At 49.0% G+C, this 27,431-nt stretch overlaps 1 protein-coding gene across 1 annotated transcript in view; it reads right to left on the reverse strand.

Moving 5' to 3' along the window:
* Nucleotides 1-27,431, reverse strand: part of LOC145351974 (kin of IRRE-like protein 1) — a 107,565-nt gene that overhangs the window by 11,942 nt on the left and 68,192 nt on the right. The window contains exons 3-12 of the mRNA XM_080201818.1: nt 19,809-19,958; nt 18,736-18,893; nt 18,302-18,452; nt 9,073-9,178; nt 6,861-7,009; nt 5,009-5,136; nt 3,205-3,331; nt 2,424-2,524; nt 1,617-1,815; nt 668-775 (exon numbers count right to left, since the gene is read on the reverse strand). Of these exons, the coding sequence (XP_080057944.1) occupies nt 668-775; nt 1,617-1,815; nt 2,424-2,524; nt 3,205-3,331; nt 5,009-5,136; nt 6,861-7,009; nt 9,073-9,178; nt 18,302-18,452; nt 18,736-18,893; nt 19,809-19,958 (1,377 nt within the window). The remainder of the gene's footprint in view (nt 1-667; nt 776-1,616; nt 1,816-2,423; nt 2,525-3,204; nt 3,332-5,008; nt 5,137-6,860; nt 7,010-9,072; nt 9,179-18,301; nt 18,453-18,735; nt 18,894-19,808; nt 19,959-27,431) is intronic.

A 27,431-nucleotide genomic window follows, 5' to 3' on the forward strand; every position in this document is an offset into this window, starting at 1 on the left:
CGGAGGGGAGAGGGGTCAGAGAGGAGGGGGATCAGGAGGGAGAGGGGACTGGAGGGAACCAGAGGGGAGGGTGTCGGAGGCGAGGGGGTCAGAAAGGAGGAGGTTGGAAGGGAGGGGGGTCGGAGGGAAAGGGGGGACGGGGGGATCATGGGGGTAGGAGGGGAGGGGGGGTCGGAGGGGAAGAGGTCGGGGGTGGTCAGAAGGAAGGGGGGCTTAGAGAGGGGTGGGGGTCAAAGGGGAGGGGTGTCAGGGGAAGGGGGTTTGGGGGGAGAGGGTCGGAGGGGAGGCGGGTCGCAGGGGAGGGGGGGTCGCAGGGGAGGGGGGGTCGCAGGGGAGGGGGGGTCGCAGGGGAGGGGGGTCGCAGGGGAGGGGGGTCGCAGGGGAGGGGGGGTCGCAGGGGAGGCGGGTCGCAGGGGAGGGGGGCCAGATGGGAGGGAGTACCGGAAGGGACCGGGGTCGGAGGGGAGCGGGGCTGGAGGGGAGAGGGTTTGGAGGGGAGGGGTTTGGAGGGGAGGGGGGAAATCAGAAGGGAGAAGATTTGGAGGGGAGGCAAATCAGAGTAGATTGTAGGATAGGGGCTTTGTCTTGGAGGGTGATTGCAGGTGTGGGACAGGAGGGGGATTGTCAGGGAGGAGGATTGGAGGTCATGTCCATTGAGGTCACTCACTGCGCTTCCGTCTGCGGTAGAGGATGATAGCGAGGGCGGTGAAGAGGACAGTCAGCAAGATTCCAAGACCGACTGTGATGCCGATGATTAATCCAATTGGAAGAATGTCTGGAACAGAGAGAACAAGAAAGAAAAAGAGGAGGGAGATGAGTACTGAATGAAACCTGGCCTCAAAGTAGAGAAAGTGCCTTCAATCCTTTTTTGAACGTACATCATCTGGGGCCCTAAATGATGTTAGGTCCCTTGTTGAGGTGTGTTCTATCGTCTTTCTGCTCCAGGTGGACCACAGGGAGAGAGACACTAATTCCATTTGTAACCCTGACTGAAGCCTGAGGCCTAAATTTAGAGTTCAGGCCAGGACTGGGCTCATGCTGCCACCTTGTGGAGGTAAGACAAACTGCAGGGAACAGCAATGCGGTATCAGCATCTCCTTTCCCACTAAATATCTCGTGACTGAAGTAGAAGTAGGCTTACATTAACATTGCAATGAAGTTACTGTGAAAATTCCCTAGTTGCCACACTCTGGCTCCTTTTCAGGTACACTGAGGGAGAATTTAGCATGGCCAATCCACCTTAACCAGCATATTTTTCGGACGAGGGTCTCTTTCCCTTAATCTCTCCCTGTTGCTCTCTTTGAGTCTCTCTTTATCAATCTCTCTCTGTCTCTGTCTATTTCTGCCTCTATCTCTCCCTCTGTCATTTGTTCTGTCACTCTCCATCCCTCTCTCTCTGTTGCTCTCACTCTTTCCCATCACACTCACTCTCGATCGGTCTCTCTGTCACTCTCTCCCTATCGCTCTCTCTCTGTGTCTCTTTCTCTCTCTCACTCTCTCCATCTCTCATTCTCTCTCTATCATTGCCTGTCTCTCTCTTGCTCTATGAAAGCAGGGTTACTTCACCCTGCGTAGTACTGGTTCCGGGAGTGATAAAACTGGAATTGCCGCCTCACCTTGCTTGCTGAGTTGAATGAGAGCTGTGCCAGGCCCGAAAAAATTCCAGGCCGTGCAGTTGTAGTGGGTTTGAAAGTCCAACTCTGCCACATTGTTGATGAGCAGAGTGGACCGCACACCAGTGGCTGTGCCCACTTTCTCAACAGTGTATCGTTCAAACGTCCCTGATTCCAGAACATTGTCTCTGAAAGCCCAGACCTAGTAGACAAGGGACAAGAATTAATAAAACCCAGTGCACTGCCAACTATCGCTCTCAAATGCCCATCTCCCCATTTACACACAGTGCACAGTCTGTTCCCCTATTGGAGGGGGGATTAACCCTCTCACCCACCTCTCCCCATTGACACACACCGGGCAGTCTGTTCCCCTATCGGAGGAGGGATTAACCCTCTCACCCACCTCTCCCCATTGACACACACCGGGCAGTCTGTTCCCCTATCGGAGGGGGATTAACCCTCTCACCCACCTCTCCCCATTGACACACACCAGGCAGTCTGTTCCCCTATCGGAGGGGGGATTAACCCTCACACCCACCTCTCCCCCATTGACACACACCGGGCAGTCTGTTCCCCTATCGGAGGGGGGATTAACCCTCTCACCCACCTCTCCCCCATTGACACACACCGGGCAGTCTGTTCCCCTATCGGAGGGGGATTAACCCTCTCACCCACCTCTCCCCCATTGACACACACCGGGCAGTCTGTTCCCCTATCGGAGGGGGATTAACCCTCTCACCCAGCTCTGTCTATTGAATTGCTGCTTTTCTCTGATTGACAATGTAAGCTGAGGTTATTTTTCACACTTACAATACGATCAGGTAGTGGGGTACTGCCGATGTAACACTCCATTCTTCCCTGATGCCCCTCCGCTGCATACTGCACTGTGTTGCTCGAAATGATGGGAGGACCTTTGGGGAGAAAATAAAGGTGTTTGCAGATGGTAAATGGCACTGAGTGCAGACTGATTGAATGAGCGGGATCTCCCTCGCTGTCCCCATCGGATGCTGGCTCCCACCTCCCAGAGCAGGCACTGGGCAGATTGGGGAGCTGGATAGGAGATCTCAGCCCTCCCAACACTGCACCCCTCTCGCCACTCAGTAATCACCAGACTACCCAGAGACTTCCAAAACCCAAACAGGGAGATCACAACCTCCACTCCTCCAATCGCCCTCTCCTCCACTTCCCCTCTGCTCCAATCCCCCTTATCTCCAAACCCCCCTTCTCCAACCTCCCCCTCCTCCAAGTCCTCTCTGCTCCAATCCCCCTTACCTCCAACTCCCCCTCCTCCAATCCCCACTCCTCCAATTCCCCGCTGCCTCAATCCCTCGTCCTCCAATGCCCCTTACCTCCAATCCCCGCTCCTCCAATCCCTGCTCCAATTCCCCTCCCATCAATTCCTCTCCAATCCCCATTCCACTCCAATGCCTCTCCCCTCTGAAATCTTCCCTCCCAATTCCATCCCCTCCAACCCCCTCCCCTCCCATTCTTCTACCCTCTGAACCTCCTTTTCCTCCACTTATCTTCCAATCTTCCACCCCAAACATGCCCAGCTCAATTCCACATAATCAGAGTGTGTGGTGGTCCTCACCATTGACATTGAGGGTAACCTCTCGCTCGCCGACCCCGATTTGGGGTACAATGGCCTTGCAGACATAGGATCCAGCGTCAGCCTGGCTCACCGACTTCAGACGGAGGTGGTTACTGTTACTGAGGACCTGTGATCAAAAGAAAAACAAAGAGAGAGAGAGACAGAGAGAGGGAGCTCAGAGAGGGTCCAGTATACACATCTCGCACACCAGTAGACCCCCCGCTACCTCACCTCACACCCCCCCACACACACACACACACACAGAACCTTTCCAGCACTGAGAACACTTCCACAGTCTTCATCCTATCACCCCCTCTATCCTCATCCTATCGCCCCCTCCACTTCTCAACCTATCACCTTCCACCCCTCATCTTATTGTCCCCTCTACCCCTCACCCAATCACTTTCTCCATCCCTCACTCCCACTGATGTTGGAACCGATTACATCGACTCTGCTCACCCACCTCTCCAACATTGTCTCCCCTCACCCTGTGTCTCACTCCCCACCAAAATCCCCTTCTGCTCCCCACCACCTTCTATAGAAAACTGAGGGACACAGAGAGAGAGAAAGAGACAGAAAAACAGAGATAGAGGGAGAGAACAGACAGAGAGAGACAGACTGACAAAGGGAGAGACAGACAGGGAGGCAGACAGAAAAAGAGAGAGAGAGAGAGAGAAAAAGACAGAGGAACAGAGAAAGGGGGAGGGAAGAGACAGAGAGAGGACAAAGACAGAAAGAGAAAGAAACAGAGAGAGAGAAACAGAAGAGAGAGAGTCCAAGAGAGACAGAGAGGCTGAGGGAAAGCTGTGATTCAATGCGCTCCAGCTGTTGATTTCAGACTGATTCCCTGAGCCAATCTCATCGATTTGATCCTTCTCCAAAGTTGGGTGTGGACTTGCTCCCCCATCACAACGTCGCTCCCATTCGTGAACCCACAGCCCACTGGACTTGTGTAGTCTTCCTCCCCCACACCATCTCCCCTCAATGACCCCTCCCCACACGCACCCTCTCAGTGACCCCTTCCTCACACCCTCCCCCCTCAGTGACCCCTCCACATCCCCCTCTCAGTGACCCCTCCCCTACACAGCCCCCCGTCAGTGACCCACCCCCACATCCTCTCCCCTCAGTGACCCGTCCCCCACACCCTCCCACTCTCAGTGACCCCTCCCCTACATACCCCTCTTAGTGACCGCCGTGACCCCTCCCCCACACCCTCCTTCCTCAGTGACCCCTCACTGCGCCCCCCTCAATGACCCCTCCCCTACACCCCCTCAATGACCCCCTCCCCACGCCCCTTTCCCTATACACCCCTCTCGGTGATCCCTCCCTCATACACCCCCTCAGTGACCCCTTCTCCTATACCTCCCCCTCAAAGATGCCCCCCCCACCCCCCTCAATGACCCTCTCCCCCAGTGACCCCTTCCCCTACCCACACCACCCCCCGTGACCCCTTCCCTACATCCCCCTCAATGACCCTCCCCCGCAGCCCTAAGTGACCCCTTCCCCTATACACTCCCTCTCGGTGACCCCTCCCCCACACACCCCCTCAGTGACCCTTTCCTCTACACAACCCCTCTCAGTGATCCCTTCCCCACACAACCTCTATTACCTACCGCTCCCCTAAACACCTCCACACCCCCTCAGAGACCTCACCCCACCCCCACACAAACCAGAGAGAAACTCCACCCCCCCCGACCAAACCGTCTCCCACACACACTCTCTCAGAACCCCCTCCTCCTCAGCCACACATCCCCACGCAGAGACCACCTCCCCAACTCACACCCTCCAGCAGTGGCAACCCTACCATGTTTGATCCTTTCCTTGTCCACGTCAGGGTCAATGGTGGGTTCCCCACCCAGACACAGTTCAGTGTGACGTCTTGCCCTGTATCAGCTACAGTCATCTTTGGCTCCTCCACAATAATGGGTCCAACTGCAGAGACAGAGAGAGAGAGAGAGACGGAGAGACAGAAAGACACAGAGAGAGAGAGTGAAAGAGGATGAGTGAGAGTGGAAGAGAGGGACAGATAGAGTCAGTGAGGCACACAGAGACAGGGAGAGCAGAATGGAAGGAGAGAAAGAAGAACAGAAAGAGCAGGAAAGAGAGAAAGACAGAGAGCGAGAGAACAAAAGACAGAGGGAGAGATATAGGCAGGGAGAGAGGAGAAATTGAGACATTAGTGGTTCATAAATTCTAGCAAAACCATGCAGTTCTCTAATGTCCTTTACAGAAGGAAATCTGCCCTCCTTAGCTGGTCTGGTCTACATGTGTCCAGACCCACAGCAACTTGTTGACTCGTAACCTCCCTCTGAAATAGCCTGGTGAGCCACTCAGCCAAGAAGGCAAATATTGGCCACCTTCTTAAGGGGCATTTAAAGAGTGGGTGTTTAATGCCCAGCCCTACCAGCAACACACATTCCACAAAAGAATAGAAAAGAAAGTCTCTTATGTGGAGCTTGATTGAAAGCCTTCCGGTGAATGAATTAAAATAGATTCTCCCCTATCCACCGGATCCTTAGAAATGTTTTAAAGCTGATGGGACCTTGTGAAGGTCTGCAATGGCTTTGAAGTGCTTGGGAAAGCCCTGAGGCTGTGAAAGAGGCAGGGGAAATGGAGATCTTCCTGGGCAACAAGCTGAAGGAGGTTTCCCACACATGCTCTCAGACCCACTGAAAAGGAGGGGAATTGGAGAGGAGAGGAGGGGGAGAGAGATCTGAGAGGAGGGGGTTTGGAGGGGAGGGGCTTCAGCATGGACAGGGAGTGGAGGGGAGGGGGATCAGATGAGAGGGGGAGTGGAGGGAGGGGGATGTGAAAGGAGGGGGATCAGAGGGGAGGATGATCAGAGGGGAGACGGATCTGAGGGGAGGGGAATCAGAGGGGAGGGGGAATCAGAAGGGAGGGGGATCAGAGGGGAGGGGGATCAGAGGGGAGGGGGATCAGAGGGGAGGGGGATCAGAGGGGAGGGGGAATCAGAGGGGAGACGGATCTGAGGGGAGGGGAATCAGAGGGGAGGGGAATCAGAGGGGAGGGGGATCAGAGGGGAGGGGGATCAGAGGGGAGGGGGATCAGAGGGGAGGGGGATCAGAGGGGAGGGGGAATCAGAGGGGAGGGGGATCAGAGGGGAGGGGGAATCAGAGGGGAGGGGGAATCAGAGGGGAGGGGAATCAGAGGGGAGGGGGATCTGAGAGGAGGGGGATCTGAGAGGGGGGTAATCTGAGGGGAGGGGCATCAGCAGGGAGGGGGATCAGAGGGGAGGGGAATCAGAGGGGAGGGGGAATCAGAGGGGAGGGGGATCAGAGGGGAAGGGGATGTGAGGGGAGGGGATGTGAGGGGAGGGGATATGAGGGGAGGGGATATGAGGGGAGGGGGATCAAAGCAGAGGGGGATCAAAGGGGAGGGGGATCAGAAGTGAGGGTGAATCAGAGGGGAGGGGGATGTGAGGGGAGGGGGATGTGAGGGGAGGGGGATCAGAGCGGAAGGGGATCAAAGAGGAGGGGATGTGAGGTGAGGGGGAATCAGAGGGGAAGGTGAATCAGAGGGGAGGGGGAATCAGAGGGGAGGGTGTATCAGAGGAGAGGGTGATCAGAGGGGAGGCGATGTGAGGGGAAGGGTTCAGAGGAGAGGAGGAATGGAGAGCGAGTCATTGTGACACTTACACTGTACATCAACCAAGGTGCTGACGTTGGTGCTCCCGACAGCGTTTTCCACCTCACAGGAAACCGGCTCGGTGAAATAGGTGTGATCAATCGCAGTCTCATACACATGGCCCCTCGCTCCATCAATGAGAACACCGCCCTTTGCCCATCTGAAAGGATGTGAGAGGGAGATGGAGCCAGAGACAGAAAGATGAGGAACAATGAGAGATCAAGATGGAGATGGCAGAGAGACAGTCAGAGAGAGGGTCAGAGAGAGAGGGAGAGAAACAGAGAGAGAGAGAAAGAGAGAGAGGGAGAGGCAGAGAGAGAGCAAGAGAGGGGCAGAGAGAGAGAGAGAGAGGGAGAGGAACAGAGAGAGAGAGAAAGAGAGAGAGGGAGAGGCAGAGAGAGAGCAAGAGAGGGGCAGAGAGAGAAAGGAGGAGGGAGAGAGAGAGACAGAGAGAGGGAGGCAGAGAGAGAGGGGCAGAGACAGAGAAAGAGAGGGGCAGAGACAGAGAGAAAGACAACAGAGGGAGAGAGAAAGACTCAGAGAGAGTGACAGAGAGAGAGAGAGACAGACAAAGAGACAGAGAGAGAGGGACAGACAAGGGAGAGAGAGAGAGAGGCAGATAGACAACAGAGCAACAGAGAGAATGACAGAGGGGTAGTGACAGAGACAGACACAGTCAGAAAAATTCAGACAGAGAGAGAGAGAGAAAGAAAGAGATAGATAGAAGGGAAGGAAGAGTTAAATTGGTCAGTCAAGTTAAGTCAGCAATCAATTACAGAAATGGAGATGACATTTCTTGAGCAAGAGGCAGAACAGCCTCCTCAGATCACAATTTCTTCAAGGTCTTGGTGGTTCTATGGTACAGTGTGGTGCACCCAGCTGATATGGGGACCGTGGCTGAGGCGGAGGTAAGACTGACTGAGAAAAACACTGAATACTAAAGGGGAGGCCATTCAGCCCAGTTGACTTCTGTGAAATTAAAAAGCAGTGCAAGCAGGAGGAATCTCCCTGATTTACTTGACTAACATTTAACCCACAATCAAATCCAACTGTCAGAGGGTCAGTACTGAGGGAGTGCTGCACTGTCACAGGGTCAGTACTGAGGGAGTGCTGCACTGTCAGTGGGTCAGTACTGAGGGAGTGCTGCACTGTCAGAGGGTCAGTACTGAGGGAGTGCTGCACTGTCAGAGGGTCAGTACTGAGGGAGTGCTGCACTGTCAGAGGGTCAGTACTGAGGGAGTGCTGCACTGTCAGAGGGTCAGTACTGAGGGAGTGCTGCACTGTCAGAGGGTCAGTACTGAGGGATTGCTGCACTGTCAGAGGGTCAGCACTGAGGGAGTGCTGCACTGTCAGAGGGTCAGTACTGAGGGAGTGCTGCACTGTCAGAGGGTCAGTACTGAGGGAGTGCTGCACTGTCAGAGGGTCTGTACTGAGGGAGTGCTGCACTGTCAGAGGGTCAGTACTGAGGGAGTGCTGCACTGTCAGAGGGTCAGTACTGAGGGAGTGCTGCACTGTCAGTGGGTCGGTACTGAGGGAGTGCTGCACTGTCAGAGGGTCAGTACAGTGGGAGTTGAGCAGTGGTATTAGCTTGGAGATTGATACAGGACTATGACAAGACAGTGGGGCAGTGAGATTAATTTGTAATTTGATACAGTGTATGTGGGGATAGCACAGGACAGTTGGATTAGTTTGGGGATTGATACAGGGCTATGGGGAGAGAATGGGGCAGTGGGGTTAGTTTGGCAATTAATGCAGAGCTATGGGGAGAACAGGGCAGTGAGATTTGTTTGAGGATTGATGAAGGGCTATGGGGAGAGAGTGGGCCAATGGATTAGTTTGAAGATTGATACAAGACTATGGAGACAGCGAGGCAGTGGGACTAGTTTAGAGATTGATACAGGGGATATGGGGAGTGCTTGGGGCAATGGGATTAATTTGGGATTATTACAGGGTTATGGGAAGAGAACGGGGCGGGGGATTAGTTTTGGGATTGTTGCAGGACTATGGGGAGAGTGTGGGGCATTCAAATTAGTTTGGGATTGTTACAGGGCTATGGGAAGAGCATGGGGCAGTGAGATTAACTCGAGGATTGTTAGAGGTTTACAGGGAGAGCAATATGGAGAGAGAATTGTAGGAAAGCATGGATCCTAGTGTGTCACTCGCCTGGTCAATACATTGGTCTACGTTGCTAAGTGGTGAGTGCAGAGGAGTGACCTCCCATACCTGTAGTTCCTGATGACTGGGTTTGCGTTCACTGTGCAAGTGAAGACAACACGATCCCCCTCACGAACCTTCTGTGGGTGGATGGATAACGTGACGCTTGGCAGATCTGAGGAGAACAAAGTGGGAGAACGTGAGAGATCGAGTGAGTTGCATAGGATAAAAACAGGGCAAAATCAGAGAGACAAAGAGCATTGCGGGGGAATAGACAGCAGAGACAGGGAAAGTGAAAAGGTGAGAGGAAAGGAGAGAAATTACAGGGACAGAGTGAGAGGGAATGAGACAGAGAGAGAGAAAGAGAGAAAGGAACAGGAAAGAGAGAGAGCAGAAGACAGGGAGAGGGAGTGGAGACAAAGGGAGAGAGGCAAAGGGCATGAGAGAGACAGGAAGTGTGAGAGACCATCAGAGAGACAAAGAGAGACAGAAAGGGAGAGAGGCAAAGGGAGACAGAAAGAAAGAGAGACAGAGAGACAGAGAGGGGGAAAGTCAAAGACATATACAGACAGAGATTGTGAGTGATGGAGAACAAGAGAGAGCAAGTGATACAATGAGAGAGATAAAGAGCAATAATCAGGCAGAGAGCGAGACAGACAGACAGAGAGTGAGAGACAGAGTAAGACAGAGAGAGTAAGACAGAGACAGAAAGAGAGAGAGAGGCAGACAGAGAAACAGAAAGATTGAGAAAGAGAGACAGAGTGAGAGAGATAGAGAGAAAGAAAGTGACAGACAGGGAGAGAAAGAGATACAGAGTAAGAAAGGGGAATACACAGGTTACTCAGAACAGTGAAGGCCACTGATGAAGAGCTGAACAATCAGTAATTGTAGATTGAGACAGCTCTTCATTACCCAATTAATCACATTAATTCATTCTTTCTTCATCTGTCTCTCTCTCTCTCTGTCTCTCCCCCTCCACCTTCCTCTTTCCCCCACACAGCATGGTGGCACAGTGGCTAGCACTGTTGCCTCACAATGCCCTGGGTTCAATTCCGGTCTCCAGGTAAAGTGGGATCTGTACAAGCAGGATGGTCTACATCTGAATCAGGATATTTTGCTAGTGCTTTTGGGGAGGAGTTTGAACAAATTTGGCAAGGGAAATGGGACGCAGACTGTTAGCAGTGTAAGGGCACAGAATCACACAGCAAAATGATCAAGTCGGAGGGAGTATATTAAGTTTCTTTATTAAGAATTATTAAGAAACTTTGTATTAAGTTTCAAGGGGGTAAGGTAAGGCTGGACGGCCTCTACGTCAACACTAGGAGTGTTGCAGGTAAAATGGAGGAGTTAAGAGTAATGATTGACTCATGGAAGTGTGACATTGTAGACGTCACAGACATGTGGTTGGAGGAAGGGCAGGATTGACAACTTAACATTCTGGGATATAGCACCTTCAGATGAGACAGGGAAGGAGGTAAAGGAGGAGGAGACATTGCATTATTAGTTAAGTACATAAGAACATAAGAAATAGGAGCAGGAGTAGGCCATCTAGCCCTTTGAGCCTGCCCTGCCATTCAATAAGATCATGGCTGATCTGTCGTGGCTCAGTTCAGTTACGACAGTAAGGAGAGATGATATCTTGGAGGGGGCATCAAATGAAGCTTTGTGGAGAGAGCTTAGGAATGCAAAAAGGGCAGCAAAATTGTTAGGTGTTCATTGTAGACCCCCCAGATAGTCCAAGGGATATTGAGGAGTAAAAATGTGCTCAATTTGTAGAAATGTGTACAAACAATAACAGCAGGGTTATTATATTAGATGATATTATAGCTCTAGCTCATTAGAGGGGTCAGTTTTTGCACAAAGCATGCAGGAAGGTTTTTTGACTCAGTATGTAGATAGGCCAACTAGAGGTGAGGCTACATTGGATTTGGTGCTGGGAAATGAGCCAGACCAGGTGTTAGACTTGGAAGTTGGTGTGCATTTTGGTGATAGTGATCTGGATGAGGGTATAGTTGGGTGGATTAGTAAATTTGCTGATGACACCAAAGTTGGAGGTGTGGTAGATTGTGAGGAAGGGTGTCATAGTCTGCAGGGAGACTTAGATAGGTTGCAGAGCTGGGCCGAGAGGTGGCGGATGGAATTTAATGCGGAGAAGTGTGAGGTAATTCACTTTGGTAGGAGCAACAGATGTGTCGAGTATAGGGCTAACGGGAGGACTTTGAATAGTGTGGATGAACAGAGGGATCTAGGTGTGTGTGTACATAGATCCCTGAAAGTTGGGAATCAAGTAGATAAGGTTGTCAAGAAGGCGTACGGTGTCTTGGCGTTTATTGGTAGGGGGATTGAATTTAGGAGTCGCAGTGTAATGTTGCAACTGTACACTACTCTAGTGCGGCCGCACTTGGAGTACTGTGTGCAGTTCTGGTCCCCGCATTACAAGAAGGATGTGGAGGCGTTGGAGAGGGTGCAGAGGAGGTTTACTAGGATGTTGCCTGGTATGGTGGGGAGGTCCTATGAGGAGAGACTGAGGGATCTAGGGTTGTTTTCGTTGGGAAGAAGGCGGCTAAGAGGGGATCTTATTGAAACATATAAGATGATTAGGGGTTTAGATAGGGTGGATAGTGATAGCCTTTTTCCTCGGATGGAGAAAGCTAGCACGAGGGGGCATGACTTTAAATTAAGGGGGGGTAGCTACAGGACGGATGTCAGGGGTAGGTTCTTTACCCAGCGGGTGGTGAGGGATTGGAATGCCCTGCCTGCTGCAGTTGTAGATGCGTCTAGTTTGGGGGCGTTTAAGAGATCTCTGGATAGGTTTATGGACGAAAAGGGATTGGTATAGGCTAGTGGGTCATTGTTTTTGTAACTGGTCGGCGCAACATCGTGGGCCGAAGGGCCTGTTCTGCGCTGTAATGTTCTATGTTCTATGTTCTATGTTCTACAATTCGGTTACGTTCACCTTAGTGATGGAAAGGGATAGGCATGAACCTCGGGTCAGTAGTTTTAGCTGGGGGAAGGGTAATTATGAGGCTATTAGGAGAGAATTAGGAAGCATAGATTGGACTAGGAGACTACAGGGTCTGGGAACGTTCGAAATGTGGAGTTTTTTCAAGGAGCAGCTACTGCGAGTCCTTGATATGTATGTCCCTGTCAGGCAAGGAGGAAATGATCGAGCTAGGGAACCGTGGTGCACTAAAAAAGTTGATTCGCTGGTTAAAAGGAAAAAGGGGGCTTATGTCAGGATGAGACTTGAGGGCTCAGGTACTGCACTGGAAAGCTTTAGATTGGCTAGGAGGGAGTTAAAGAGTGAGTTAAGAAGGGCTAAAAGAGGACATGAGAAGACTTTGGCTGATAGGATTAAGGAGAATCCTAAGGCATTCTATAGATATGTTAAGAACAGAAGATTGGTTAGGGCAAGATTAGGGCCAGTTAGAGACAGCAGTGGGAAGTTATGTGTGGAACCGGAAGAGATTGGAGAGGCATTGAACCAATATTTCTCTTCGGTATTCACGCAGGGAGACATAAATGTAGCTGTGGAGAACACTGGGTTACAGGGTTGTAAACTGGATAGTATTGCAGTTGATAAGGAGGATGTGCTAGATATTCTTGAGGGTTTGAAAATAGATAAGTCCCCTGGGCCGGATGGGATTTACCCTAGGATTCTATGGGAGGCAAGAGAGGCGATTGCAGAGCCTCTGGCTCTGATCTTCAGGTCGTCGTTGGTCACAGGTATAGTGCCAGAAGATTGGAGGATAGCGAATGTTGTCTCATTGTTTAAGAAGGGGAACAGAGACTTCCCCGGGAATTATAGACGGTGAATCTTACTTCTGTTGTGGGCAAGGTTTTAGAAAAAATTATTAGGGATAGGATTTATAGTTATTTAGAGACTAATGAATTGATTGGAGATAGTCAGCATGGTTTTGTGGAGGGTAGGTCGTGCCTTACTAACCTTATTGAGTTTTTTGAGAAAGTGACCAAAGAGGTGGATGGGGGTAAGGCAGTTGACGTGGTATATATGGACTTTAGTAAGGTGTTTGATAAGGTTCACCATGGAAGGCTTCTGCAGAAAATGCGGATGTATGGGATTGAGGGTGATTTAGTTAATTGGATCAGGAATTGGCAAGCAGATAGGAGACAGAGGGTGGTGGTTGATGGTAAGTATTCGTCATGGAGTTCGGTTACAAGTGGTATGCCTCAGGGATCTGTTTTGGGGCCACTGCTGTTTGTAATTTTTATAAATGATCTGGATGAGGGTATAGTTGGGTGGATTAGTAAATTTGCTGATGACACCAAAGTTGGAGGTGTGGTAGATAGTGAGGAGGGGTGTCATAGTTTACAGAGAGACTTGGACAAGTTGCAGAGCTGGGCCGAGAGGTGGCGGATGGAGTTTAACGCGGAAAAGTGTGAGGTAATTCACTTTGGCAGGAATAACAGATGTGTAGAGTATAGGGCTAATGGTAGGACTCTGAATAGTGTTGATGAACAGAGGGATCTAGGTGTATGTGTACATAGATCCCTGAAAGTTGGGAATCAAGTAGATAAGGTTGTTAGGAAGGCATACGGTGTCTTGGCGTTTATTGGTAGGGGGATTGAATTTAGGAGCCGCAGCGTCATGTTGCAACTGTACAAAACTCTGGTGCGGCCGCACTTGGAGTATTGTGTGCAGTTCTGGTCCCCACATTATAGGAAGGATGTGGAGGCATTGGAGAGGGTGCAGAGGAGGTTTACCAGGATGTTGCCTGGTATGGAGGGGAGGTCCTATGAGGAGAAACTGAGGGATTTGAGGTTGTTCTCGTTAGAAAGAAGGCGGCTAAGAGGGGACCTTATTGAAACATATAAGATGATTAGAGGTTTAGGTAGGGTGGACAGTGATAGCCTTTTTCCTCGGATGGAGAAAGCTAGCATGAGGGGGCATAGCTTTAAGTTAAGGGGTGGTAGTTATAGGACGGATGTCAGAGGTAGGTTCTTTACCCAGAGGGTGGTGAGGGATTGGAATGCCCTGCCTGCTGCAGTTGTAAATGCGCCTAGTTTGGGGGCGTTTAAGAGATCCGTGGATAGGTTTATGGATGGAAAGGGATTGGTTTAGGTTAGAGGGTCATTGGCTTTTTAATTGGTCGGCGCAACATCGTGGGCCGAAGGGCCTGTTCTGCGCTGTAATGTTCTACGTTCTATTTCAACTTTCCCAACATTAACTGGGATATGTATAGTGTTAAGGGCTTGGATGGAGTAGATTTCTTGAAATGTGTACAGGAGAACTTTTAAAATCAATATATAGAAGGTCCAACAAGGGAAGGAGTTATGCTGGACCGGATTCTGGAGAATGCAGCCAGACACATGGTTGAGGTGGTTGTGGGGATCATTTTAGTGATTGTGATCACAACATATTACAATTTAAGCTCGTTATGGACAAGGAAATAGATAAGCTGCAAAAGAAGTTTTGAATTGGGGAAGAGCCAATTTTAGTAAAATAAAGCAGGATCTGCTCAAAGTAGATTGGGAACAGCTACTAATGGTAAAGTCTACGTAAGAGCAGTGGGGGGGCATTCAAAAAGGAAATGGAAAGAGGGCAAGGTCAGCATGATTCCTCTAGGGTGATAGGAAAGACTAACAAACCCAGAGAACTATAGAGACCAGAGACATTCAGGAGGAAAAGAAAGGGTTTAAACAAGTTCCAGGGGATCAAATCAGAGGTGGCATTAGAGGTACAGAAAGTGCAGGGTGGAGCTTAAGAAAGCAAGTAGGAAAGCAAAGAGCGGATATGAGAAAGCTCTGACAGGTAAAAGTAGGAAAAAATCCCAAGATATTCTATAAGTATATCAATGGGAAGAGGATGACCAGGGAAAGTGTAGGACCAAGAGGGCAGTCTGTGGGTGGAACCAGAGGACATGGGTAGAGTGTTGAATTAATAGTTTGCATCCAAGTTCACCCAAGAGAATCAGGGTGGAAGTATGGAATTCAGGAAAGAGACAGCAAGGTCCTTGAGCAAATTAACATAGGGAAGGACAAGGTAATGGAGGTGTTAGCAGCTTTAAAAGTGGATAAATATCCATATCCGGATGAATTGTGCCCTAGGCTGCTGTGGGAGACAAGGAAGGAGATTGCAGAGGCTCTGACCTAATTTTTCAATTCTTCTCTGGCAATGAGAGAGGTCATGATGTGGGTATGCCGGCGTTGGACTGGTGTAAACACAGTAAAAAGTCTGACAACACCAGGTTTTAGTCCAACCGATTTATTTGATAATAGACTCACAAGCTTTCGGGGTTAGCCCCTTCGTCAGGTGAATGGAGAGTTCGTGGCCTCAGACAGAGCATATAAAGCACAGACAGTTTAGAGATTACTGATTACAATGCGAATCCTTACACCTAACCTGCTGTTCAAGACCTGAAGTGGCTGACAATGTGAGTGGAAGGAGCACTGATCACAGGTTACAGAGATGTGTATTGTCTCCAGACAGTACAGTAAGTCAGGTTTTGCAAACCCAGGCAAGTCACGGGGGTTACAGATAGTGCGACATGAACCCAAGATACCTGTTGAGACCGTCCTCATGTGTGCGGAACTTGGCTATCAGTCTCTGTTCAGCGACTCTGCGCTGTCGTGTGTCGTGAAGGCCGCCTCACACACGACAGTGCAGAGTCGTTGAACAGAGACTGACAGCCAAGTTCCGCACACATGAGGACGGTCTCAACAGGGATCTTGGGTTCATGTCGCACTATCTGTAACCCCCGTGACTTGCCTGGGTTTGCAAAACCTCACTTACTGTACTATCTGGAGACAATACACATCTCTGTAACCTGTGATCAGTGCTCCTTCCACTCACATTGTCAGCCACTTCAGGTCTTGAACAGCAGGTTAGGTGTAAGGATTCGCATTCTAATCAGTAATCTCTCAACTGTCTGTGCTTTATATGCTCTGTCTGAGGCCAGAACTCTCCATTCACCTGACGAAGGGGCTAACCCCGAAAGCTTGTGAGTCTATTATCAAATAAATCGGTTGGACTAAAACCTGGTGTTGTCAGACTTTTTAATGAGAGAGGTGCCAGACGACTGGAGAACAACTATTGTGGTTCTGCAGTTTAAGAAGGGTTGTAGAGATAAACCAGGAACTTACAGACCAGTGAGTCTCACATCAGTGGTAGGAAACTATTGGAGAAACTTCTGAAGGAAAACATCTATCTTCACTTGGAAAGGTAAAGCTTGATCAGGGAGATTCAGCATGGCTTTGTCAGAGGGAGGTCATGCCTAACTAATTTAATTGACATGATGTGGAGATGCTTGCTTTATTTTGGGGTGGGCACAGGTTAAAGTCCAACAGGTTAATTTGGTATCAGGAGCTTTCGGAATGCTGCTTCATCAGGTGAGTCAAAAATTTCCTAATTACATTGAATATTTTGAGGAGGTGACCAGGTGGGTAGATGAGGGTGGTGCAGTTGATATAGTTTATATGGATTTCAGTAAAGCATTTGACAAGCTCCCACATGGGAGACTGGTAAAGAAGGTAAATTCACATGGAATACACGGTAATTTGATAAAGTGGATTCAAAATTGGTTCAGTTGTCAGGGACTAGAGTGTGATGACACAAGGCTGCCTTAGTGTCTGGAAGCCAGTCTAATAGCCCCCTATTACTCATCATTTATATAAATAACATTGATGACTATGTAGGGGGTAGGATTAGTAAGTTTTAAGATGACACAAATATTGGCTGGATGGTTAACAGGCTGAGTGCCTTGGGCTCCAAGAAGATATAGATGGAATGGCCAAATGGACAAATAAATGGCAGATGGAATTTACTTGAAAAGTGTGAGGTGATACACTTTGGAAGCAGTAATTTGACAAAGTACTCAATGAAGGGTAGGACACGAGGGAGGTCTGTGGAACAAAGGGATCTTGCCGTGCTTGTCCACAGATCTCTGAAAGCAGAAGAGTACGTTGGTAGGGTGGTGAAAAAGGCATATGGGACACTTTATCAATTGAGGCAAAGATTACAAAAGCAAGGAAGTCATGTTGGAGTTGTACAGAACTTAAATGAGGCCACTGCTAGAGTACTGTGTGCAGTTCTGGTCACCACATTATCTGATTGCATTGGAGGGGCTGCAGAGGAGATTCACCAAGATGCTGCCTGGGATGGAATATTTAAGTTATGAGGAGAGGTTGGGTAGGCTTGGGTTGTTTTCTTTGGAGCAGAGATATGCAGGTTAGATTGACTGGCCATGCTCAATTGCTCTTTCATGTCAGGGGGACTAGCAGGGTAAATACATGGGGTCACTGAGATAGGGCATCGTTGTGATTGTTGATGGGGCAGATTCGATGGGCCAAGTGGCCTCTTTCTCCACTGTAGGGATTCAATGATTCTATGACTGAGGGGGGCGACCTGATTGACGTATACAAGATTATGAGGGGCATGGACAGAGTGGATAAGGAACCCTTAGTTGAATTTTCCATTCGTGTCAAAAGATGTGTAGGTTAGAGGGATTAGTGGGGTAAATTTGTGGGGTTATGGAGATAAGATGTTCTGTCGGCCAGTCAATGCAGACCCAATGGGCCAAATAGCCTCCTGTTGTACTGTAGGAATTCTATTTTATGAACAACCTCTCTCCACTCCTACTCTCTCTCTCTCCCACACTCTTTCTTACTCTATATCTCTCTTGTGTTGCCTCTCTCTCACTCCATCTCTCTGTTCCTTACTCATTCTCTCTCTCTCACTACATTTCATTCTGTCTCCCTCACTCTGCTCCTCTCTCTCTCTCACTCCACCTCACACTCTCATTCCATCTCTCTCTATGCCTCTCTCGTTCTGCCTCTTTCTCTCTCTCTAACCATCTCACACTTCATCTCTCTCTCACGTTCCATATCTTTCTCTCACTCCATCGCTCTCTCACACTCCACCTGTCTCTTTTGCAATTCATCTCTCTCTTTCGTGCTCCATCTCTCTCTCTCATGTTCCATCTCTCTGTCATGTCCCATCTCTACTCTGCCTCTCTCTTCTCTTCTCCCTCCACCTCTCTATCTCCTTTGCTCCAAATCTATCTCTCTTACACCGTGTCTCCATCTTTCTCAGTCTATCGCCCACCCCACACACTCTCTCTCACTCTGCCTATTTCATTCCATCTCTCTTGCTCATTCCATCGCTCTTGCTCATTCCATCTCTCTTATTTGATCTCTCTGTCACTCCATCTGTCTCCTCTCTCTCTCTCTCCCTGTCTCTCTCAGCTTGTCCTGCTCACTTTGTCTCTCCTTCACTCCATCTCTCTCTTGCTCTGTCTCTCTCTCTTTCTCTCTCAATCTCTCTCTCTCTGTCTCTTACGGTGAACGTTGAGTCGGACTCTGCTCTCCTTTCCTGACGGCAGTGCCTCGTTCTTGGTTCTGCAGATGAATTCACGGCCAATATCCCGGTCTGTAGGACAGAAGGTCAGAACGCTGACCGTGGTCGCGCGCTTTCCATCATCCATCAGAGCCTGAAAGAGAGAGAGGATAACACGGTTACTGCTGATAGAGAAAGAAAGAGAGAGAGAGAGTGTGTGAGAGAGAGAAAGAGATAGAAAGAGAGAGAGCAACAGAGACAGAACGATAGAAACAGAGCAAGAGAGAAAGCGACATAGAGTGACAATGAAAGAGACAGAGAGATGGAAAGAGACAGATAGAGACAGACTAAGAAAGAGACGTAGATACAGAGGAAAATTGACAGAGAAGGACAGGGAGAGACAGAAGGCGAGAAGAGGAAACTCTGCTGGAATGTACCTGGGTTGAAGTTGCTCCATTCTGCTGTTGCCCCTCACTGTGCCAGGCAATCTCGGCTGCCGGCTTGGCTCCTTCAACATGACACGTCAGATTGTATGGAATGCCAGCCCTCAGCAAGATCTCTGGTGCACCATCGATGACTGGGTCACTGGGAGGGACTAGGAAGAGGAGAGATCCACACCATTGGAGAGACAGTGAGAAGTCCAGACTTCTGTGATGCATCCCACTCTTTATCAACACTCACACCCTCAAGGCGAATAACAACATCACAGCAGCATGGGGAATGGTCAAAAAGTATTTCACGGCAACTTGATCAGACAAAATTATACTCCCAGCATAGAATGAGATAGGAGTGACAGAGCGAGAGACAGTGGGGGCGGGAGGGTGTGGGGGAGGAGAGAGAGTCAGGGAGAGAGAGGGAGGGAGGGAGAAAGAGTGGGAGGGAGATAGAGAGAGGGAGGAAGAGAAAGGGAGAGAGGAAGACAGCAAGAGAGAGGGGCAAGGAAGGAGAGGGAAAGGGACAGAAGGTGAGAAAGAGAGGGATAGAGAGTGTGGTGCATCAGGAGGGAATTCCAGATCTTCGGGCCCCAAGCACCTGAAGGCACAGTCACCAATGGCGGAGCAATGGGAATTGAAGTGTCTGGAATCGGAGGAACGCAGAAATCTCATAGGATTATAGGAGCTGGAAGAGATTACAGAGATAGAGTCGACGGAGGTCACAGCGATTGGGAGGGTTGTAGGGGCTGGTGGAGGTTACAGAGATAGGGAGCGTTGAGGGGCTGGAGGAGGTCACAGAGATTGGGAGGGTTATAGCGACTAGAGGAGGTTACAGACATCGGGAGGGTTGTAAGGTCTGGAGGAAGTTACGGAGATCGGGAGGGTTATAGGGACTGGAGAAGGTTACAGAGATAGGGAGGGGTGTAGGGACTGGAGGAGGTTACAGAGATAGGGAGAGTTGAAAGTCAGAAAGTTCGCTTGCATTGAATGCAAGAGAACTGGACATGGGGACTATGTTTCACGAACTAAAGTTTTACGGAGCAATCTAGGATCATCCAAAATATCTTGGCACTTACTCAATACGGTCAGTGTAGCTCGGTCAGAGCGGAGAGCAACCTCTGTTGCCTGACATTCATAATCCGCATCATCTGAGAGCTCTGCTTCCTGGATCTCAAGGTCATAAACACCCTTGTCCATGTCTCCCAGAATTTGATACCGAGGCCAGGCTGCAAAACAGGAGTCAGGGTTAGACACAGACTAAAATTCCCTCTACACTGTCCCCATCAAACACTCCCAGGAGAGATAGAACACAGAGTTAGATGAAGGCCATACCTCACTCTCCACTGTCCCCATCAAACACTCCCAAGACAGGTACAGAATGGAGTTAGATACAGAGTAAAGCTCCATCCACACTGTCGCCATCAAACGCTCCCAGGACAGGTACAGCACTGGGTTACATACAGAATAAAATTCCCTCTACACTGTCCCCAACAAACACTCCCAGGACAGCTACAGCACAGGGTTAGACACAGAGTAAAGCGTCATTACAGGAGCTCTAGAGACATGGTCACACCCAAGGTGCAGGCAGATGGGTGACCACTACAAAGGGCAGACAGTCAGTACAGAAATCCCCCTCTCTAACAGATATACCATTCTGGATACTGTTGAGGGGATGGCCTATCAAAGGAAGACAGCAGCAGCCAGGGCAGTGGCAGCACGAGTGGCTCTGTTGTTCAGCAGGGAGGATCAAGGCGCAGAAGAGCGATAGTTATCGGGGACTTTATTGTCAGGGGCACAGACAGGCATTTCTGTGGCCAGGAAAGAGACTCAGGATGGTATGTTGTCTCTCTGGTGTCAGGGCCAAGGATGTCTCTGAATGCGCATGGGACATTCTGAAAGGGGAGGACGAACAGCTAGAGGCCGTGGTACAGATTGGTACTAACAACATAGGCAGGAAAACTGCAAGGGGAGTTCAGGGAGTTAAACAGTAAGTTAAAAAAGAGAACCTCTAGGGTTGTAATCTCAGAATTATTTCCTGTACCACATGCTAGTGAAGCTAGGAATAGGAAGATAGTGCAACTAAACACGTGGCTATAGAGGTGGTACAGGAGGGAGGAGTTCAGATATCTTGATCATTGGGATCTCTTCCGGGACAGGTTGGACCTGAACAAGTACGTGTTACACTTAAACTGGTGGGACACTAATATCCTGGCAGGTAGATTTGCTAGAGTCACTTGGGAGGGTTTAAGCTAGTATGGGCAAGGGAGTGGGCTTACCTGACTCACCTGACGAAGGGGCAAACCCCGAAACCTTGTGGATTTACTATCAAATAAACTTGTAGGATTTTAACCTGGTGTTGTGAGACTTCTTACTAAGGCAATGGGAACTAGAGCAGTAGGTCAGCAGGAGGGAGGGAGAGTTACAGACTAAAGCCAGTACAATTAAGAGGAAGAGTTGTTGAACACAGCAGGACTGGTGGTCTGAAGTGCATTTGTTGCAACGTGAGGGGTATAACAGGCAAGACAGATGAGCTAGATTAGTACTTGAAACTATGATGTTGTTGCTATTACAGAGGCTTGGTTGAAAAGGGGACAGGATTGGTAGCTAAACATTCCAGGATTTAGATGCTTCAGGCGGGGTAGAGGAGGATGTAGAAGGGGTGGGGGAGTTGCATTTCTGGTTAATAAGAATATCACAGCTGTTCGGAGGCAAGACATCTCAGACAGTTCAGGCAGCAAGGCAATATGGGTAGAGCTTAGGAATAGGAAAGGCGCAGTTGCAATGTTGGGGTTTATTACTGACTTCCCAACAGCCAGCGGGAGATAGGGGAGCAGATACGCAGACAGATTTTGGAAAGATGCAAAAACAACAGGTTTGTTGTGGTAATTTTAACTTTCCCTATATTGACTGGGATTCACTTACTACGAAGGGCTTGGATGGGACAGAACTTGTCAGAAGCATCCAGGAGGGTTTCTTGAAATATTATGTAAATAGCCCAACTTGGGAAGGAGCCATCTTAGACCTGGTATTGGGGAATGAGCCCGGCCAGGTGATCGAAGTTTCAGAGGAGAGCATTTTGGGAACAGTCATCATAATTCCATAAGTTTCGGGGTGCTTGTGGATAAGGACAAGAGTGGTCCTTGGGCGAAAATGTTAAATTGGGGGAAGACTGCAACAACATTAGGCAGGATCCGGAGAGTGTATTCTGGGGGAAGCTGTTTGAGGGTAACTCAACATCCGACATGTGGGAATCTTTCAAATGTCAGTTGATTGAAGTTCAGGACCAGTATGTACCTGTGAGAGTGAAGGATAAGTGGAGCAAGTATTGGAAACCCTGGGTAATGAGCCTTGTCAAAAAGAAAAAGGAAGCATTAGTTAGGTCTAAAAGGCTTAGGACTGATGAAGCCCTTGAAGAATAGAAAGAACATAGGAAGGAATTTAAGAAAGGAGTTAGGAGGGATAAAGGGGGTCATGAAAAGCCCTTGGCAAACAGGGTTAAGGAAAATCCTAAGGCATTTCATATGTATGCAAAAAGCAAGAGGGTAGCCAACGTGATACCGTTGTTTAGGAGGGATAACCCGGGTAACTATAGGCCGGTGAGTTTGATGTCAGTGGTAGGCAAGTTGATGGAGAGGATTCTTAGGGATAGGATGTATGAGCACTTAGAGCATTGCGATCTGATTAGGGATACGCAGCATGGCTTTGTAAAGGGGAAGTCTTGCCTTACGAATCTGGTAGAATTTTTTTGAGGAGGTGACAAAAACGGTTGATGAAGGACGAGCCGTTGATGTCATCTATATGGATTTCAGTAAGGCGTTTGACAAAGTCCCTCATGGTAGGTTGGTTGAAAAGATTAAGGCTCATGGAATACAAGGCCAGGTATCTAGATGGGTTGAGGACTGGCTTGGTAAGAGGAGACAGAGAGTAGTAGTGGAAGGGTCCTTTTCTAGCTGGAGGTCTGTCACTAGTGGTGTGCCGCAGGGCTCAGTACTTCTCTTTGTAGTATATATAAATGACTTGGAAGAGGGAGTAAGTGGTGTGATCAGCAAATTTGCAGATGACTCTAAGATGGCTGGATTGGCGGGCAGTGAGGAGCAGTGTCTGGCAATACAACGGGATATAGATAGGCTGGTATATTGGGCAGATATATGGCAAATGGAGTTTAATCCTGATAAATGTGAGGTGATGCATTTTGGCCAAAATAATGTAGGGGGGAGTTACATGATTAAGGGTAGACCTATAAAGAGTATAGAAACGCAGCGGGACCTGGGGGTGCAAGTGCACAAGTCTTTGAAGGTGGCAGTACAAGTGGAGAAGGCTGTGAAGAAAGCCTACGGTATGTAAGCCTTTATAGGAAGGGGTATAGAATATAAGAGCTGGAGCCTAATGCTGCAGTTGTATAGAACATTGGTTAGGCCACATTTGGAGTACTGCGTCCAGTTCTGGTCGCCTTACTACTGGAAAGACGTGGAGACCCTGGCGAGAGTGCAGAGGAGGTTCACCAGGATGCTGCCTGGTATGGAAGGACTGGACTATGAGGAAAGATTGAGCAAACTGGGGCTGTTTTCCCTTGAAAGATGGCGACTGACGGGAGATCTAATAGAGGTATATAAGATTATGAAGGGTATAGATAGAGTAAATAGTGGTAAGCTTTTTCCTATGTTAGAAATGCATAGTACGAGGGGCCATGGGCTTGGGGTGAGGGGGGCGAGGTATAACACGGATATTAGAGGGAGGTTTTTCACACAGAGGGTAGTGGGGGTATGGAATGCTCTGCCAAGCAAGGTGGTGGAGGCAGGAACGCTGGAGTTGTTTAAGAGTTACTTAGATGGGCACATGAATGGGTTGGAGATGGAGGGATATAGGACATTGTTTTAAATAAGGTTCAGTAGCCTTGGGACGTCCCTGGTAATGTATAAGGATGTGGAGTGATACTAATGTTTTTCTCTTTAATTCACAGCTTTTAAGTTGGTCCACCTTGTTGCCCAACGAGGGGCATACACGCAATGGATCGTACAAGGGCTGCTCTTGGATGTTCGAGAATAGCCTAGTATTTCATGATGTTAGTGTACGCTTAAACTGGACCAGATGCTGGGCAACATGACAGCTCAGCGACTATCACTGTTTGCTGTGCAGACACATGGATTTGGGCCAGTGTCTGTGGGAGTTTGCGCATTCTCCCCGTGTTTGCGTGGGTTTTCTCCAGGTGCTCCAGTTTCCTCCCACACCCCAAAGTTGTGCTATTAGGCTGATTGGAGGTGATAAATTGTCCGTAAATTAGTTTTCCCTCAATGTGGAATGCCATAAGCATAGATAGGGGTCATGGGTGGAAGGGGGACTCGTAATGTTAAAATGGTGGCGCAGGCTCGTTGGGCCGAAGGGCTTGTTTCCCGGGCTGTTTTTGTTCTTTGCCAGGGAAAGGGTTGGTCCACTCAAGGATAGTAGAGGGAATCTATACATGGAAGCAGAGGAAACGGGAGAGATACTAAATGAATACTTTGCCTCAGTATTCACCAAAGAGAGGGACGTGATGGATGAGGAGCCTAGAGTAGAGTGTGTAGATATTCTGGCTCATGTCAATACCAAAAAAGGAGGTGTTGGTCATCTTAAAAAGCATGAAAGTAGATTAGTCCCCAGGGCCTGATGGGATCTAACCCAGAACACTGAGGGAGGCAAAGAAAGAAATTGCAGGGGCCTTGACAGAAATCTTTCTATCCTCATCGGCTTCAAGTGAAGTTCCAGAGGACTGGAGGATAGCCAATGTTATTCCTTTGTTTAAGAAGAGCAGCAGGGATAATCCAGGAAATTAAAGGCCAGTGAGCCTCGTGTCAGTGGTAGAGAAATTATTGGAAAAGATTCCTAAGGACAGGATTTACTCACATTTGGAAACAAATGGACCTATTAATGATAGACAGCATGGTTTTGTGAAGGGGAGGTTGTGCCTCACTAACTTGATCGAGTTTTTTGAGGCAGTGATGAAGATGAGGGAAAGGCAGTTGATGTTGTGTATATGGACTTCAGTAAAGCTTTTGACAAGATACTCATGATACGAAAGGTGAAGTCACACAGGATCAGAGGAGCGCTGGCAAAATGGATACAGAACTGGCGTGGCCATAGAAGACAGAGGTTAGCAGTAGAGGAATGCTTTTCTGGATGGAAGGCTGTGACTAACGGTGTTCCACAGGGATCAGTTCTGGGGCCTTTGTTGTTCATAGTATGTATATATAAATGATTTGGAGGAAAATGTAACTGGTCTGATTAGTAAGTTTGCAGACGACATGAAAATTGGTGGAGTTACAGATAGGAGGATTGTCAGAGGATGCAGCAAGATATAGACCGGTTGGAGACTGGGGCGGAGAAATTGTAGGTGGAGTTTAATCCAGGCAAGTGTGAGATAATGCATTTTGGAAGGTCAAATACATGTAGGAATTATACAGTAAATACTGGAACCATTCGGAGTATTGACCGGCAGAGAGATCTGGGGGTATATGTCCACCGATCACTGAAAGTGGCAGATGGATAAGGTAGTCAAGCAGGCACATGGCATGCTTGCCTTCATCAGTCAGGGGACTGAGTATAAACAATGTTGCAGCTGTATAGATCCTTAGTTAGGCCTCATTTAAAACATTGTGGACACACTACCAGAACAATGTAGATGCTTTGGAGAGGGTACAGAAGAAGTTTACCAAGATGTAATGAAGGGAGGTTGGATAAACTCGGTTTGTTCTCACTGGAACGACGGAGATTGATGGGTGACATGATAGAGATTTACAAGATTGAGTGGCATGGACAGAGTGGATCGTCAAATGCTCTTTCCGAAGGTAAACAGTCAAGTACTAGGAGACGTAGGTTTAAGATGTGTGGGGAAAAGTGTAGAGGAGATGTACAAGGCATGTTTTTTAACACAGAGGGTGGTGAACGCCTGGAACGCGCTGCCTGGGGAGGTGGTGGGAACAGATACGATAGCAGCATTTAAGGGGCAACTAGACGACTACATGAATAGGATGGGAATGGAAGGACTCCATAAATGCATATGATTTTAGTTTATGCAGACATCATGATTGATGCAGGCTTGGAGGGCCTACGGGCCTGTACCTGTGCTGTACTTTTATTTGATCTTTGTTCATTGTAAAGCTCCCTCTACGCTGTCCCAATCAAACATTCCCAGGACAGGTACAGCACAGGGTTAGACACAGAGTAAAGCTCCCTTTACACTGTCCCCATCAAACACTCCCAGGACAGGTACAGCACGGGGTTAGATACAGAGTAAATCTCCCTCTACACTGTCCCCATTAAACACTCCCAGGACAGGTACAGCACGGGGTTAGATACAGAGTAAATCTCCCTCTACACTGTGCCCATCAAACACTCCCAGGACAGGTACAGCACGGGGTTAGATACAGAGTAAATCTCCCTCTACACTGTCCCCCATCAAACACTCCCAGGACAGGTACAGCACGGGGTTAGATACAGAGTAAATCTCCCTCTACACTGTCCCCATTAAACACTCCCAGAACAGGTACAGCACGGGGTTAGATACAGAGTAAATCTCCCTCTACACTGTGCCCATCAAACACTCCCAGGACAGGTACAGCACGGGGTTAGATACAGAGTAAATCTCCCTCTACACTGTCCCCCATCAAACACTCCCAGGACAGGTTCTGCACAGAGTTAGACACAGAGTAAAGCTCCCGCTACACTGTCCCCATCAAACACTCCCAGGACAGGTACAGCACGGGGTTAGATACAGAGTAAATCTCCCTCTACACTGTCCCCATCAAACACTCCCAGGACAGGTACAGCACGGGGTTAGATACAGAGTAAAGCTCCCTCTACACTGTCCCCATCAAACACTCCCAGGACAGGTACAGCACAGGGTTAGATACAGAGTAAATCTCCCTCTACACTGTGCCCATCAAACACCCCCAGGACAGGAACAGAACAGGGTGAGATACAGAGTAAAGCTCCCTCTACACTGTCCCCATCAAACACTCCCAGGACAGGTACAGAACAGGGTGAGATACAGAGTAAATCTTCCTCTACACTGTCCCCATCAAACACTCCCAGGAGAGATAGAACACGGAGTTAGATGAAGACCATACCTCACTCTCCACTGTCCCCATCAAACACTCCCAAGAAAGGTACAGAATGGGGTTAGATACAGAGTAAAGCTGCATCCACACTGACCCCATCAAATGCTCCCAAGACAGGTACAGCACGGGGTTAGACACAGAGTAAAGCTCCCTCTACACTGTCCCCATTAAACACTCCCAGGACAGGAACAGAACAGGGTGAGATATGGAGTAAAGCTCCCTCTACACTGTCCCCATCAAACACTCCCAAGACAGGTACAGCACGGGGTTAGACACAGAGTAAAGCTCCCTCTACACTGTCCCCATCAAACACTCCCAGGACAGGTACAGCACGGGGTTAGACACAGAGTAAAGCTCCCTCTACACTGTCCCCATCAAACACTGCCAGGACAGGTACAGCACAGGGTTAGATACAGAGTAAAGCTCCCTTGACACTGTCTCCATCAAACGCTCCCATGACAGAAACAACATGCGGCAAGATACCAAGCAAAACTCCCTGTCCAATGACCCCATCAAATACATTCAGGACAGTTAAAGCATCATGCTAAATATATAGTATTTCGAGTGGAGATATAGAGCATCAGGTCACTGTGTGGAATTTGCACA

Source organism: Carcharhinus amblyrhynchos, chromosome 13, assembly GCF_965287045.1.
Source record: "Carcharhinus amblyrhynchos chromosome 13, sCarAmb.v2.hapA, whole genome shotgun sequence".
NCBI lineage: Eukaryota > Metazoa > Chordata > Chondrichthyes > Carcharhiniformes > Carcharhinidae > Carcharhinus > Carcharhinus amblyrhynchos.